The following is a 16,954-nucleotide window of genomic DNA, read 5'->3' on the forward strand; positions in this document are numbered from 1 at the left end:
ATTAGAATACGATCAGAATAGATGCCAAACTTCATGCTGGAATCTGTTAATTGTGTAGGTTCAGCAAAATATCAGGTCCCTCAAGATTTTTTGGGGGATATTTTGAGGCTTGCTATTTTGAGCGGATGAGTCAGACCTCTTTTGCCGGATGAACTCGATCGATCGCGATCTGGTAATCTACATTCGCTTTTAAAGATAGATAGTGATCATGGCAGCGCCCGGGGTAAGCTTCTTCGCGAGATCAATTGAGTCCTGCTATGTCCTGTGCACGCATGGCCGGGCCTAAAAGCAACCCAGGATCGTGGGCTGCGATTCTGCGAGGCAGTATCTATACTTTACATGAGTTGAGAAAGACGATTATTTGAATTCCATCCTTGTCAACTTGCTGCCAAGGCAGCAGATCCTGTATCATTTACTGTCCAAGCCGGTCTGCCATCGAGGTTTGGTACGGACTGCAGATCTTGTGCAGATTTGAGTCTTGCCCTTTTCTACAGTAAAGCTGTTCTATTTCGCAGATGACCACATCGCCGCAGGTCCTCAGCGCCGCAAGCAGATGTCCATACATCCAACAAGTCGTGGTAGGTCATCCACAAGTCATCCCTTCGAGTAAATATTGTTCTGGTTCTTGGTAACGCTAGCAGCGCTGCTCTGGTGTCACCAAATCACTGCCTTTCCGCCGTGCAGATGCCTTGGGATTGTCTTTATACGCAATTATATCCAGTCTTCTCAGTGCTCCATGATGCCTCTCTGGCCCTTCACCTCATCATAAAGCGCACTGACAGCTGCTCCTGTGGCCCCAGGCCGATGTGGGGGACCCGCAGATGGTCTCCAACAGCCTGGCACCGTTCATGTCTCTGGCAACGGTCGTCACCGGAGCAGCCGGCGCCCCTGCCCCCTCAGCCTCAGAGGGGGCCCCGCAGCCCAGCACCAGTGCAACTGCTCCTGCCTTAGGAGCCGCCAGCGGTGGCGAAGTGGCTGAGGAGGCCGTGACTGCCAGCAGCGCTGCCACAGCTGAGAAACCCGCAGAGGAGTGATTAGTAAGCATGCACCGGTGCGCCGGCAGTCAATCAATCAACATTTCATCTGTTCCAGTCAACCTTTGGGCTGGCCCGAGCATACTGCTGATTCAGAGACAGCGTGCAACATGACATTCAATCAGAGTGGTCCGCACAAAAGAACATGCTTGAAGAATTACTTCTCTCTGATCCTCCTATATCTTTATCTGTGAATTTGCTCCGGGTTCAAGCTCCCCAGCCCCAAGGGAGTTGGACTTGGATCTTTGCTATAAGTGGGCCAATAGCAATGTTGGGCCCACTTTCTCTGGCGATCCTCTATAGATCCAGCTAGATTGCGAGGACTAATGATGTTCAAGGTGCTGCGAGATGCTGCCTGCAGCTGGATTGGTGTGAAGAGGAGGGTTCTTGACCAGGCAGCTTGCTCTTTGCACAAATCTGTGGGCTCCAGCCATCAGGATGTGCAGCAGCTGAAAAGGGACTGGCACTGCAGATGTTTTGGCAATGGCAGGATGACAACATTTTGTCGTGCCCTGCACAAAGAAGCGTCTGCGCAATTGACTGTTTGCGCACCCTCAAATGTGCGCGTTTGATGGTGCATGCGCCAAGTGTTGGATGTGCTGCATGCAGACAGGCGGGCCAGCTGGCAGAGCTGCATTCGGTGTGCAGGACAGGCAATAATCGGCACAGCAGACTGGATGTTTTTCCCAACTGTACTCATATTCATGGCTGCTAATTAGCCTGGTGCAATTCTTTTCTGTGAGTTTTGAGGGCTCTGTTGGAGAGCGCTTCATTGATGCATGAACAGGATGTTGAAGGCTCTCTGTAAGGAAGTCAGGGACGTCTTGCAAAGGAATTCAGAACGAGGTGTTAATTGTACACATTTCTTACTAGTAAAAAAGGAACACTACGCCCTTCGAAAAGGTGGGGGTGAGGTTGGCCCTAAAATCCCCTAACCCTAGAATCTCGGACATTTTGCTAGGAAGAATGGTCGCCTAGCGTATCTGCAAGGGCTTGAATTAAACATTAGTCAAATGTGTTACACAAATAACTCCAATACCCATATCTTTGCGACTACGCCATCAAATTAAGCAAACTCAGCTCCTCTAAGCGAGCTCTTTCCGTCACCAAATTGAGGAATTTCGGAAAGCTTCAAAATTGTTCCAGCATGGTCTTTGCACATACTTGTAGGATTCACCTATTAGAGAAAGAGGTATGCAGACATCAAGGCGGAGCGAGCGCCAGGAGACAGGAGAAAGGGCAAGCCATGTGCACGTCATATAACCACAACAGAATAATCCCCCAGCCCAGGAGCACTAAATGAACACATTGCATGCATGCATACAGGTGTGACTAGATGAAATCTACCGAAGAAACTTGCAATCAAGAAGGCAGGCAGAGAATCAAAGTGACTTCTGAATTATATTCTGCCCTGCACCTATAAATAGCGCGTGGCTCCGAAAGCGTTCAGAGTTTGGGAGTAGTCGGGTCTTTTTAATGCTGAAAGCAAAAATAAGACAGAGGACGGCACACGGAGTATGACGGACAAAGCAGGACCGACTGGCGTGGTGAGTCACTGCTTCGTGATAGGCAATGCATGGTTGCAGGGCTTGGGCTTTTGCGACAATCGTCACCTATGTAAGTTCTGCATTATGTTGGCAAGCTTCTGGTACAGTGAAATTAACTGCGGGCTGCGTATGTCATCGCTTAGAAGGCGTCTTGGAAAACCCTTCCTAGTGGCATCCTTGCCATCGGCTTGCAGACGGTGTCCGCCAGCAGGCGTGTAGCTTTTTAAGAATGGAACGTCAAGGGCTTTGGCAGATAATCAGGGCTCATAACAATTTTAAGCCGTATGCGTCGTATGCAGGTGTCCCCGGAAGTGTTGGCAGCAGCAAGCAGCTGTCCTTACATTCAAAGAGTAGTGGTGAGCGCATCTTCCTGTCTCCTTTGTGTTAGGGGGCAAAAATAAAAATTTCGACCTTTTCAGTAGTCTGGTGATAACAGAAAAGCCATGAAGCAGGTCCTACTGATTGCCAGCTTCCCCATCCTCGCCACTTGGTGTATCAACCCACTGTTTTGCATCAAGACATTCCATCCAAACCTGCAGTCACAGCGTCGAGCTGGCTGAGGAACTCTTCAGAATTGCAGCTAACAGGGTCACTTCCGATCAGCCTGCAGTAGCTGCCTGCACCCCTGTGCTGCTGAAAATGACCCTCAAACAAGCTGCATTCTCCAGATTACTTGCCGCACCCCGCCAGCCGGGGCCTGTGCTCTTGCGCATCTGTGCCCCGTGTGAAATTTGGGACATGTGGTGCCAGAAAGACAGCAGGAGAGCGCGGCAAGCGCGCAGCAGAGCATCACGTTGATCATGGTTGAATCTTCAAATATGGGTCCTAACAGCCCACATCCTGTTCGTTATCTCCTGAAGCGATCATAATATTTTCCAGCAGTGTGTAGCACAAGAATGCTTTGCCCTCACTGCGCCCTCCACTGGTGCTACTTATGACTCAAGCTTGCATGTCCTGATGTGTAACAGGTTTGCTGATCATGGTCGAAATGGGCTCCCCAGTGTAATCTTTAAAAGCGCTCCCAGTCGTTGGCGCTGTTCCCTCCACAGGCAGAGGTGGGCGATCCGCAGCTGGTCTCCAACAGCCTGAGCCCATTCATGACATTGGCCAGCACAACCTCCCTGGCAGACCCCTCGGAGCCGCCGGCGCAGGCGCGGCCGAGGAGGCGGCCGCGACAGCTGCGGCGGCCAACGCGGCGGCCGATGCCGATGCTGACGGGATACGGGCAGCCCCCAGCCGCCGGAGACCCCCCGGAACCGGCTGTCGCACAGCGGCGGCCCCGCAGCTGCAGGCAAGTGCTCTCCGCTTACTACTACTATTGCTACATGTGCGCAGGACACTGTCAAATGTTTTTGGCAGGAGGCGCACCACGTCTGCAGACAAGCTGCTCTCCCTGTGCCCAATGTCAATTCTGGGCCTGGCGTCCAGATGAGCCCTGCAGCATGTCACCAAGACAAGGATGAAAAGGCCTGGCTCGGGGTTGGACAAACCAGCAGCTTGTAACTGTTGCAGGACTGCACTAGGCGGGTTGGGAGAAAGTCCCTTACCTGCGATAAATTTGCTGTGGCCCTTCGAAGTTCTCAGGCCATGTGTTGCCAAAGAGGCAGCAGGGAATGCGGCAGGGGATGTCGCACTTCCATGGCCAGTACAGCAACCTCAGAATTCGTTGCCACGCTCTGCTGGCAACTCTTGCTGTCCCTTTGACATGCAGGTATATAGAGCCTATACTCCAGACACCAAACACACAACAGTGAGCGCAGCGGTTCTTGCTTGCATGGGGCTCTGTCCTGACTTGCTGTGGTGCAACAGGAATGCCGATATATCCTGCACCGCATACAGAGCCCAGCAGCTGCGACGTGTGCCATGTTGACCCCGCAGAAGGCTTGTTCCTGCTCATCTCGGAAGAACCGCTGTTTGCACATGAGCAAGGTCTGGATGTGCCAAGTAGAGCTCTTCATGCTACTGCTAAACAAAGAGAACTTGAGACTTTGGGTGGGCCTATTATGCCAATTACCAACACTTTGGTAATGATACTGTGGTTTGCTCTGAGCAGGATGCTTTGCAGATGCAGCAAGGCCTTTCCATTATTTCGAGGGGCATAATGCTTTGTCATGACTTACTTGTTTGATCAAGCACTCCAGATTTGACTTGCTCTGCCCGTTGCTGCACTTTGGGTATTTAAGTAACAACAGTTGTTCTTTAATTACCCCTAGCTGCACCTTGCGGCACATGCCGGCATGCCGGTTGCATGTGCGAGCAGGCAGCAACATTGTGTGTGTCCAGATGGGCGCAGCCACCTGAGCGAGGCATGCTTGGACGAGGAAGAGGTGTTGCTCCTTGTGCTGCTGGCAACGCCTTGATCAGGCTCATCCTGGTGCCCCCATCAGGGAAGCTGCCATGAAGCTGCCGTGAAGCTGCCACAAAGATGCATGTAGCAGCCCACCTGGGAAGGGTGAAAAAGCCAAGATGCATCATTTGTACAATATTTTCAAGCTAGGATGGTCGAGGGCTGCAGCGTGAAACTGTGAGATGGGTATAGGCGGAGCTTCCAGAGTTTTTGATGATACAATGGTAAGCGAGCATTTAAATAAGTGCCAATGTGGTACGAGTCCCGTGAGAGACCCTCTTCAAGTTGCCAGGCACATGCGACAGCCGCATGAAATCACTTGCTTGTAATTGTTGTGCAAACAAGACCAAGACCAGCCACTGGCCAGCAATTGTTGGCCAATCTCTTTCAATTAGCTGCAGAAACTGGCAAACATGTCAGGAAAGCCTTTAAAATGCCTTGTGGCATTTGTCAAGACTCACCTGTACACTGTACAGTAGCGCCGTCTGACAGCCATGCATTTGCTGACTGTTTGCACCATGTATGGCATGTATGACACCTGCCCGTGAATGAGTCTGCTGAAAGTTGGTGAGCTGTGATCAACATCATGATGTGTTGTGCTACGTGTGGCGAGTATGCAGTGACACAGTCTTAAAAAAGCTGTCTATAGCTGCCTGAGAAGGATCGAGGAATGCTTTGTGCGAGGCTCGACTGAGTGGCATACTAAATTTTAGTCACCAAAGTCTGCACTGCTGAAGAAGCGTGCAATGAAGAGTTATTGCAACTGCCTCGCAGCTGTTACAGCATGCAGGAGGCATTGACAATGTCATTGTAAAATGGCATGCACTACTCGCATAAAGTGTTGATTGAAGCCCTTCTTGACAAGTGAACTTTCACATGCAAGCAAGGTCCATGCTGAACAACACCAGATTCTCCTGTACAGTACAACATAGACTCTTTCTGCTATGAAGGCAGTGCTCACTTCCACAATACAAGGCCGCCTTGCACCCAGACAGCTCTGATGTTCCTGTCGTCACCCAGATTGATGAATTTCTGGAACGTGTCAAGCAGCGTGTCGCTAGTGAAGGTGTCAATGTTGGACCCAGCAGCGGGGTCAACCATCAGCGCATCAAACTCCTTGCCCACCTCAAAGCTGCCTATCTTGGCCTGCGCTGACAGGGAGTAGGCTCAACTTCCACAACGCAGACTGGATTCAGCCACCCCTATGGATAAAGAAAAAGTTACTGTAAGACGATAAAAGCAACTCCATCTTGGTATCTCCTGGGTTCAGGCATTAAAGACGTGAGGTGAGGTCCGCAAGGAAATGCAGGCTGAACAAGTCTGAAGGCCAAAGATGCTCAGGGACATTCAGAAAAGAGTTTGTCGAAACAAAGCTACAACAAAGAACCCCTCTCTCTTGTGCAAGTCGAATAAAAGGTCTGCAGCTGTGATGAAATGGTCTGGAGTGGACCCACCACAATTTGCATACAGTAAGTCACAAGGCAGATGCAAGCAATCTGAATGGGACATTTAGGAGAAGTGATAAGTTCCAAGTTATCCTACAAGGAATGTAAAGAAAACTATCACTGTTGATTTATGATGACTGTTTGTAATGCACGCACCTCCAAGCCGAGCGCCTGGGCCCCGCCCATGGTGGCCAGCCAGAAAGCTCCCCTGTAGTCCAGCTCTTCTCCACTGCTCGGCCCATCCACGCTGATGTCGCCTGCGCAGCCCATCACACAGAAAATCAGGTGTCCAGAAGGATCTCAACCTCTCAAAATTATTTATAAAGTACGCAGCTGACATACTCTTGCCATGTGAAGATGTTCCTCCTCCCAAAGGAGAGTTCCCAAACCAGGCCAGTAAGGGAGAACAGAGGTGCAGTGGTGCCCTGCTACTGTATTGGTCGCTCTAAACTCCGCACCACGGGCGGTGGGGAATTGTTTCTAGGCAACATTTAGGGGTCTTGCTGGCTTTAATACCAGGGGCTTGCTCCATTGGATTAGGCTCGTCGAGAGCTTCCAGAACCTGGTCTCAACATTGCTAAGGATATATATTTTTGGAGAAGGGTCTCAACCATCTACCCATTTTGGCCAATCATACTTACTTTCTGCGGGGGTAAGAGTGGCCAGTACGGTGTGAGGTTTCAAGAAAAGCGCCAATTACAATTACATGCCTCCTCCCCACCTTGATCTTCGAGGTTCCTAGAGTCGCCTGCTGCGCCGCTGCAATCAGCCGCCGCTGTGCATGGGGCCGGACCTCCGCCCGTATCATGCAGCGCGGCCGGCTCTGTAGACCTTAGCCCCGCCCCATAATCCCCGCAGCCGCCGCCGATCGGTGCGACCTCTCCGCTGCGCGCCTCTGTGCCGGCATTGTGACCGCAGCCGCTCTGCCCGGCTTGTCCGCTCATGGTAGGCTGGCCACCAGAGGCGGTCCCGAGGTTCCCGGCCGCATTTACCCCTACAATAATGTCTTGATCAGGGTAGACACTGAGGAACTTAGTCACATGATCACCTGCATCAAATCCTGGCCCAGGTGCTTGAGAGTGATTCTGCTTTTAATAAACCCGCGATAAAGTGCAGACGTAGAAACGCGGCTCTTCGCAAATCACAAGAAGGGAACAAGTCATGGGAAACAGAGCAAGATAAGCAATTCTTGGAAGGTGCTTTTTTCGGAATTTGCTCATCAACAGTGCATTGAAGGCACAGATAGAGCTCATCCAAATGGGGTTGTGGCCGCACCTCCAGTCGGCGACCCACCAGGTGAGAAGCACCGGCGCCGTTCTGCAAGCCGTTCCCTGTCGGTGCGCAGCATGCGCACGGTCTTGGCCGCGATGACTGCGCTGCGCATGGCATTCAGCATGCTCGGGCTGTATCCTCCCGCCACGTCCGTCCCCAATCCCACCTGCACGCACCGCCACGTCAGCTGCGTCTGATACAACTAAAAACGTTATGGAGTTGCTACGCCTACGCCTACACCTGCAGTTCCCAGTCGGAGCATCCTGCCAGCTCAGAAAAATCGGTGTCATCTACCAGGCAATCATCACGTGAGTGCCAGGTCAGATACATGAAATCTAAATGAAAAATTTGGAGAGCAGATGATGCAAAAGTTGGTCTTTGGACCGGAGAGGATTTAGTACATAGCGTCCCAATGCATGCTAACGACAGGGGACTCTAAATTAGCTTTAGTTTAGAGTCTCCTGCTAATGCACACCCAGGCGGGATACTGCGTACGCCACCCTTCGTGCCCAAAGACCAAATTTTGCTTTCTGCACTCCTCAAGCTCCACGCTGCATGAAAAGGCAGCAGTGGCTGCAACATTAGAGGAGTTGGGCAGCCACCCTGACACCAAGCTGCCGGCAGCGCAGAACATCCAGGGGGATATCGGCGAAGAAGAAGTTCGACAGGGGGCAGTGCGCGATTGCGGTGCCGCGCGCCGCCAGCAGGGCGAGCTCCGCTGATGTCAGCGTGACGCCGTGCGCCATTACTGCGCGGTTAGTCAGCATACCCGCCCTGTCATACAGCGATGTGTCCCTTCCGCAGACCTGCACTTCAATACAAAATCTTCACAACAAATTCTTCAGGCCGTCTGTAATGCTTTGGAATTCCAGAGGACATTGTCATCATAGATACACATATGTTTGTCTTGCACAGGCAGCTCACAAGGCCTAAGCTTTGCTTCCACACATTTTGCAAGGTTGTGGCAACAAAAGTACTTCTTCAGCTCACCCTGCCTTGATGTCCATAGTTAATCATGTCTCCAAGAAGTGCATTGATTAGTTCCCATGTTGACCGACATGCATTCACTGAGAAGCCGCTGGATGGAGGACACACATGCACACCTCAGGATGAAGCTGCGCCACTAAGGCGTCATTGTCGAGGCTCTCGCTGATGTGGCTCTGGATATGACAGCTGTACCGCTGGGCAAGCACGCCTGAACTGGCCAACAGCTCTGGAGAGCAGGTGGGCACGAAGCGGGGTGTAACCACTGGGTGCACCAAAGATGTATCGAGGCCCCTGCAATAATTTCAGGTCACTGGCAGTGGCTGATACATACAATAAAAACATCTTGAAGCTTTGCATCCAGGTATCATGCTCACAGTGAGCTTCAGTGTGTTGCCAGCATGCAAGGGCCTCTAACAAGCAAATACTTTCATGCATGTCACCATGATAAGCAAGTTGACACCGATGATGCATGACTGAGTCCTTGCTGTGTACCTGGTGGATTCAATGAAGGCCTCAGTGTCAGACAGGTTCTGCTCCAAGCTCTTCACATAGAAGTCTTTGGAGTTGCGGTCCATGCACACAAGGCCCACATATGCCCTCTGCCCAGCCTGCGGATAAACAGAGCCTCTGAACAAGTCTTTGCCACTGGCAATCGTGCTTGTGCTTAACAATTTACCCATAAACAAATTTGCAGTACTATACTGTGATTCTAACTCAGGGCAGGAGACAGATGCGGCGGTGCAAACCTGATGCAGAAGCTCTGCCAGGAGCTGTGCAGGCTCCAGATGCAGGGATGCAAAGTAGAGGGATGTGGTTGTGCCGTTCGACAACAGCCTCTGCACGAGCTTGGAGTACTCTGTGCGCGCAAGGGCCAGGTCCTGATGCCTTGACTCCCTGGGGAAGGTGTACTCGTCCAGCCATGCCATCAAGGGCTTGTCCGTGGCTGTCCCGGAATACGAGTACTTTGCATGCCACAAGAATTCGTCAGCTTTGCTTGCGACCCTCAACATGCAAGTGTCTTGCTAGGCATGCAATGCAAAGGAACGATGGCAAGCCAATGCCTGGCAGGCATATAGATGACGATCGGGCATCTGTTCAGGCACCCATTGCACGGCTGAAGCACAGTAGCGCACCTGAGGTGCGTGAAAGTGTGTGTCCACGAATCCCGGACACATGAAACGGCCATCCTGAGATGAAAATAGAGAAGGAAGTCAAGCCTAGCCAGTACATCTTGCGCAGCAATGGTCAGATGCACCTTGCTGAGGGAGGTTTTGGTGTTTCAATTCTATCCGTTATCAAATAACTCACCGGGATCTTGTAGACGGTGCTCTCGAGCAGACCATGCTGAGCTAGGACTGTCGTTGATTCTGACGCAGGCAAGAGAGAAAGTATTTTGCCGCCTTGCCCCTTGCTGGACACCACGCACACATGGTCTTCCAGATACTCGAGTTCCTCGAAAGTTGGAGAATGAATGAAGGTGCCCCTCAGAACGAAAGTGCCCGAGAAACTTGCCATCAGTCCTTCACACATGCGTGTAACGATCGACACAGGCACCAGGAATTCCCAATCATTCGTGGTATAGTGGCGAAATCGAACGCTTTAGACACCTGAACACAAAATGCATGGGAGGAACTCTAGTCTCCAAGAAAGAAGTACAGCCCTCAAATCCCCCGGCTGGAGGGCATTATATTGGTGCACGTGTGGACGACATGTGAGCAGGTGCACCCACCACCTCACGGCACTTGTCCTGCGAATATTCTTCGAACAGCGAGCTATTGCGAGGCTCCCGCGCGTCGAAGCGCACAGCGGATTTTGCAGTTCAGCCGTTATGCAGCTGTCGGCTGATGTGGGCGCAAGGCCGTCTGGCGTTCGAGCCTCCCAACCGCACGTGAGAGGCTCCGCACATCAGAGCCTGAGGGCGAGCAGGACCGCGGGACAGGGCTTTGGCCGGGTGATTGTCAGGCCTAGATCAAAGCGTTCTGTTCTTCAGGTACAGTCCTCGTCCAAGGCAAATATTCGCAACATTCGCGACAGGTGTTGGCGCACCACAACAAGCTTTTGACAACCTGGATCTTTTTTTGCGTCCAGCCCGGCATCAAGCATGCTGTGCTTGAGACGCTGGTGCATGCATATATATTAAGATCGACGCTTGAATAGGACACGACCACCCCTTCATTTGATCTGTGCATTGTATATTGCTTCCACTCAATGCTCTCATGCCCAAATATGTACGGTTGTGAGGATGCTCACAATGAAAGATGAGCAGATTGCTTCAGCTTCTTCCCTGAACATTAAGTAAGTTTCCGACGATTGTGTGGGTGAGTTTGGTGGTACTGCTGTGCTTACTGGCGCCTTCTCGATCACCCTGCAGGGGGCTCCAGTCTGCACAGCTTTCAGAGACGATGCTCGAACGGCTGGCCAGTTCTTCCCCAAAACCACTCCGTACCATCTGGACGCGCATCAGGCCGAGGTAGGCGACTTGACAAGGACCTGGTCCTGGGATCCTTGGCATCTTGGATGGCCTCTCTTTCCACAAGTTGCCTCCATGCATACCTCACATTATGATACTGCAAATTATTGAATGCGTTGTCTCCTTTTTGCGCCAATGCAATCAATTAGTGCAAGTCAGTATTGCTAACTTCTCAGGGGTGGCGCCAAACATCAACACTTTGGCACAGGCGCCCCTGTATGACGGTGGTGGGCACTGCCTGCCTGCTTGTACAGTCATCCTAAGTTCTACTGGCAGTGCAGCAACACATGCAGGCATGGAGGAAGTGTATGAGGGCTTTGAAGGCTTCATGCAAGAGCGCCAAGGAGCTTCAACCCACCATTTGTCTAAGATATTCTTTATTGAGGGATGTATGGGGGATGGCGCAGAATGGGCTGACGCAGCTGGTGGTGCGCGTGGCGAAGTTCCTGGCAGAGAATGAGCGCCTGCTGGTTGTGGCTGCCTCCACCATGATCATGTCCCTGTCCCACACCGCACTGCGCCCAGTGCTGCCCACATTCGCCAAGGTATGCCACAGCTGCTTTCTCCACTGACTCTGTCAGTCCCAGTTGGAAGTCCTAATCTCCTCTTAAACTCCTCTCTATGGCTATTTCCGCATTGCATGCATTTCTTGGCAGGTGGGTGGCATCGTTGCATGGTGCATGGTTGGCACTTTTTCTTGTCATGCAGCTGCAGATAGACTGCCCTACGAACATCACATCTAATATTTGGTGGACATCCATGCGAGGCAATGCCTGTGGAATTCATCATGCCTTGCAGAGCATCATTGGAGCAAGTTTGCTCTGAATGTTGACATCACTCCATGCACAAACTGCCGGCAGAAGGTTGAAAATATCCGCCGGTCCTGCAGCCAGCCAGCCTCGCTACCGATATTACGAACCTTCAGCAACAGATACATGCATGACATGCATCTCCTGTGCAGAGCTTCGGCGTCAGGGCAGCGGCGGTGGGCAGCACCATATCGGTGTACGCGATTGCGCGGCTGATGATGAACCTGCCAGCTGGCATGCTGGCCGACCGCTACGGGCGCAAGCCGCTGCTCGTATGGGGACCCCTCATCACCGCCTTTGGTGCGTGGTGCTATCTAAGCAGTCTCCTAAAAGATTCGTCGAGTTTTTCAGCGCCAACAAAATTTCATGCATCTGAGCTGTTGTACTCCACACGGCTCCTATCGTCTGGATGCAAATCATACTGGGCTCCTTACTGATGCTCATTTGTGGAGCAGGAGTGACAGATTAGCATCAGCATCAGAGATTTGTCCGCTATGAATTGAATCTTAGGACATATGCAGGATTGCCACATTACAGGCCTGCATGGATGACCCAACCAGCTACATAAAGACATCAACCTGACTTGCGCAGAGCTGAGCGGCAAAACATTTGTTTGCGCGCAGGCATGATCGGGTGCGGGATGTCTGGCACCTTTGGGCAGCTGCTGGCGTGGCGGTGGGTGACAGGGATCGGCAGTGCATTACAGATGGCGGGGGCGCAGCTATTCCTTACGGATATATCCCTATCCACCAATCGCGCGCGCACCCTCGGCACCAACCAGGCGCGTTCCCTCTGACGATTCTCACTTGGGCTAATGGGCCGGGCTTGTTCCACTGGCATGCGCAAATGACAACAATGGCACGGCATACTTGCTCTTGCTCCAGCAGCTTGGCTTGTGCATACCTGCCTCACGGACTGTAGACCATATATAGCCAAAAAGAGAGGCTGCATGCTGCAGAATTGTCTTCTTCTTGGCCACAAGTATGCAGGGTGCAGAATACCTTGAGGAGCGCTAGTTAAGGACAAGGAGTGTGGTAAAGGACAGGACCGCTCACAAACGCGAAGCTCGCATCACGGCACATCGTCAAAAATCTCTTACTGTGTGCTGCAGGCGGCGTCGCTGATGGGGGGCCTTGTGGGCCCGGCGCTGGGGGGTCTCCTGGCCGACTGTGCGGGTCTGCGTGCGCCGTTCACACTGACCGGCGTCGCCGCTCTTTTAGCCGCGCTGTACGGCTGGGTGCGGCTGCCGGAGACCATGGGCCTGCGCGCTCGCCAGGAGAAGGACGAGGCCGCCAGCCGCGCCGAGCCGGCCGCCGCACGCGCCGCTCAAGCAGAAGCCCTGCAGGTGATTCCCTCTCCAGTTTATGCTAATGTGTTGATAACTTGAAGGGGGCTCAGGGTGACTTACGCGGTGTCCCCCATTCCGCAGTGTTAATGATGGCTCTTTTTTAGTATTTTTGCACGTTACAGCAAGGGTGAGATCTTGATTGGCTTGATTTGCTGCTGAGGGAAAGCTGTTGACACGTCACGGCCACGGCCAGCTGCTTTCTTCCGGCACACCTACCTTTCAAAACCCTTCTGTAAGCAAACCAGTTGCTGCATCCCTACTCCATTGAAGGCAACTCAATACTTGGCAGGTGTAAAAGGATCATGGGCTGCGCATGCACGTTTCCTGAGCTCAAAGAATTTGCCATTGTTCAGGCTGAGAGCAGCGGAGCAGAGGAGGCGGCACCAGAGCAGATGCCTGTGCTGGCAGCGTCCGGGGGACAGATAGCAGCGGCAAAGGCGGTTGATGCAGCAGTGGACTCCCTGAAGGAGAATTCCACCTACAACCCACGCAGGATGCGTCCCAAGAGGTGCGCAAGAGTGCCATGTTGTACGCCATGCATGCCAACGAGAATTGACACTCACTTTCCTTCGCTTTGGGTGTAGGAGAGCGGTGGTCTGCCTGCATGCAACCCTGGCCCCACATCCGATTGCAATCTATCAAGAGTCTTTGTCCAGAACGACTACTTCCAAAGTCCTTTATCAGAGTGATTTGCTAAAAAGGCAGAATTTCCCATCACTGAAATACTGCGCCAAGATGAGGGCTGTTGAAAAGAGGTCCACCAGTGTGTGTACATGTGCGCAGGAGGAAAGAGCGGCCGTCCTGGCTGCTGCTGCTGGAAAGCCGGGACTTTGGCGCCATCGCGCTCGTGAACGCACTCATGTTTGCCACGGCTAACGGCAGCCGCTCCGTGCTCATGCCGCTGCTTGCCACTCAGAGCTTTGCTCTCTCCACGACCGCCCTTGGTGAGGTTCAATTGCTGATACTTGTGCCAGCCACTGCAATTTCACATGTGCATCCTTTACTGTGTCCACTTCAATGCCATCTATCTGGCAGGGTCTGCTGAGAAAGTGTATCTCAGCATCACCAAGCAAAACATTTTGCCGACAGAACGCTGCAGCTGCAGATCTGTCAGCTTGTCGAGCTCTCGTTACACCGCCACTGTGCACATTGCAACAAAGGCCCTTGGTTTCCCTTTTGGCTCCCGGCAATCCCACAATGGCCGCCAATGTCCTGTGGTGACTGAGAAGCTGGCTAGAGACACTCTAGCCAGCAGTTATCAGAGGCGGTTTACATATATAACTTCAAACATTACAATATAAGGTTCAACCGAACAGCTGAGTGGACCGGGGACATGTGCGCGCAAGGCTGCTAAACGCGCTGATGGCTTTGATATGTTGAAAAAGGCATTTCTCAAAAGGTGGATTTTGATATGTAAAGTCAAGTTTGGATATTTCAACCCAAGAGCTGACTGGACCGGTGACACGTGCTCGCAGGGTTGCTGTACGCGCTGATGGCGGTGATCAGTCTGGTGGGAATAATGCCGGCAGCCTTTGTGGCGGACAAGCTGGGCCGCAAATGGACCATCGTTCCCTCCTGCTTCGGCCTCGCCGCCGCCCTGCTCCTCATGGCAGTCACCGGTGAGGCGACAACCTCTCTTATTATTATTATTAGTATTAATTATCACATGCATTTCCTGCCAAGAGGCAAGGTACGTCTCGCAGACAAGCTGCAGTGAAAGACTGCCACGATTCTTGTTGGACTCACCAGATCCAAGCACGACCCAATCGACCGTGGGCATGGTGCTCAATATTTACACCGCCCCCTGCCAGCCGGGGCCGAACTAATATTTATTACTATTGTTATTACTATTATCATTAAATCGTTTCCTGCCAAGAGGCAAGGTACGTCCCACAGACAAGCTGCAGTTAAAGGCTGTCAAAATCCTTCCCCTTGATGGACTCGCCACATCCAAGCAAGACCCATTCAACCTTCAATAAACACTTATAACCACTTTGTCCTTTAAGAACTGTTTAGATCCACTGTACCAGTTCCTCTGTGTGAACCTCATCTCCGTTGGGCTGCTTGGCAGTTGCCTAAACATATCCTTAGCGACGTGACCAATCAAGTGTGGAGAGAGTAACGTGCATTTGTAAACACTGTCTTTCTTTGCACGGGAAGGGCCTGTGGTATCTTTGCGCAGGGGCCCAAAAGCTTGTTCCAAAGCATGGGAGGAGGGGCTGCAGCCAGTTTCCATTCAGCACTCCCTCGTGCCATGCCACACAAAAATCTTACCCTGGATGTGGATATCAAGACAGTTTCGGGCATCTGTAGTAAAATGTTTGGTGATGCTGATTTGCAGGCCGGCAGGAGTTTTTCATAGGAGCGATGATGGTGTATGCTGTAGCCAACTCGTGCATCGGCGCGACTCCGGCCGCGTTTGCCGCCGATGTGATGCCGCAGTCCGTCTCCGGCTTCGGCCTCGGCATGTTCCGCTGCGCCGGCGACATCGGTGCGCGACCCTGCATCTCTTTCACAGATAAACTCATAATATCTTATTTAGAGACACAAATATAGATATCATAGACATTTAGACACAGATATAGAAATAAATTCATGATAAATTATTTCTCCTTGGCCAACAGACGGCGGTGTAACGCTGCACATCATGGCAAGTGTTGAAATGTGTCCTGGTAAATTCTGGCAAGCCCAAGAAAGGGCCCCTGCAATTGCAGCATGTGTGCAAAATGCACCTTGCCTAGCTTGGCAGGCATTTAGTCATGCAATTGCTCGAACAGAATGGCAACGTGGGAGTTTTGCTGCCTTTCGACATTTCTTCCCGTTGCCTTGCTCCATCTTCATCTCTGGGGCCAACAGTGAAAATGTACGCACACACTGCGCTATACCCTCGTGCAAACAATTAACCCTACACATCTGACCTTGAAATATACCCCTCAAACAAAGGGTCATTGCATCGTGCGCAGGGCTGATGGTGGGTCCGGCGCTGCTGGGCTGGATTGCGGACATGACATCGGTGCAGACGGCTCTGCAGGTCAACGCTGCCGTGCTAGTTTTGGCCGTCTCCTATTTTGGCCTGGCAGCGAGAGAGACCAAGCACCTCCGCGTGCAGCAGCACATGCAGAAGCGCGCTGCCGCTGCCGCGTGACCCCCGGGCCGGGGGAAATGATTGCTAGGGTTTTCACAGAGTGGTCGCTGCTGTAGCATGCCCAGTGACTGGCCTGTGGAAGAAGGCCGAGGCGGGATGGCCTTGCATGCAGCTGCAGAGATAGGAATTTTGTGCCCTTTCAGTTGTAGGAGTTTTGGGGGTGAGGAGCCCTGACGGGTCATTGAGAGTCTTGTGACGAGCTCGAGTGGCAGATAAAGATGGCAGTTTCTTTCAGGAGAGGCATTTGAGCTTTTCACTTATGCAGCAAGCGGCTTCCTACCCAATCACAGCGCATGAGCGTCTGCTGCAAGAGTGTAGGAACAATACATGTGACCAGCCGCAGCCGGCAAGCTTAATTGAATTTGAATTTGGCTTTCTATGCCGCATGCTGGCATGCGCGGCACAGACTGCTTGCTCACCAGGCCAAGGAATCTGGTGTGACGTACAGTATGCAAGAGGCAAGATTTTGGACGAAGCAGTTTTGCCAAGCATTATTAAGTGCATACTCTGCCAAAGTCCTGAGCCATCAGAGACTTGCACGAGCGCGTCG

The 16,954-nt window shown here is 52.2% G+C and overlaps 3 protein-coding genes across 3 annotated transcripts; 2 read left to right on the forward strand and 1 right to left on the reverse strand.

The window, feature by feature from the left end:
- Nucleotides 1–515: 515 nt before the first annotated feature.
- On the forward strand, nucleotides 516–1,034 carry COCSUDRAFT_57798 (hypothetical protein; the record flags this gene model as incomplete). The annotated part of the gene is made up of 2 exons (XM_005644564.1): nucleotides 516–533; nucleotides 801–1,034. The coding sequence occupies 2 exons, from the start codon at nucleotides 516–518 to the stop codon at nucleotides 1,032–1,034; spliced, it is 252 nt and encodes an 83-aa protein (XP_005644621.1).
- Nucleotides 1,035–5,885: 4,851 nt separating this feature from the next.
- Nucleotides 5,886–10,147, reverse strand: COCSUDRAFT_18815 (guanine deaminase; the record flags this gene model as incomplete). The annotated part of the gene is made up of 9 exons (XM_005644565.1): nucleotides 5,886–6,074; nucleotides 6,530–6,581; nucleotides 7,681–7,811; nucleotides 8,248–8,440; nucleotides 8,741–8,923; nucleotides 9,125–9,240; nucleotides 9,379–9,594; nucleotides 9,766–9,819; nucleotides 9,941–10,147. The coding sequence occupies 9 exons, from the start codon at nucleotides 10,145–10,147 to the stop codon at nucleotides 5,886–5,888; spliced, it is 1,341 nt and encodes a 446-aa protein (XP_005644622.1).
- Nucleotides 10,148–12,060: 1,913 nt separating this feature from the next.
- Nucleotides 12,061–16,404, forward strand: COCSUDRAFT_18996 (MFS general substrate transporter; the record flags this gene model as incomplete). The annotated part of the gene is made up of 9 exons (XM_005644566.1): nucleotides 12,061–12,211; nucleotides 12,535–12,696; nucleotides 12,939–12,940; nucleotides 13,023–13,256; nucleotides 13,589–13,711; nucleotides 14,053–14,203; nucleotides 14,735–14,878; nucleotides 15,601–15,750; nucleotides 16,223–16,404. Coding segments are annotated over 9 exons (1,299 nt in total), but the record flags the coding sequence as incomplete, so codon positions are not given.
- Nucleotides 16,405–16,954: the final 550 nt, after the last annotated feature.

Source organism: Coccomyxa subellipsoidea, assembly GCF_000258705.1.
Source record: "Coccomyxa subellipsoidea C-169, whole genome shotgun sequence".
Lineage (NCBI taxonomy): Eukaryota > Viridiplantae > Chlorophyta > Trebouxiophyceae > Coccomyxaceae > Coccomyxa > Coccomyxa subellipsoidea.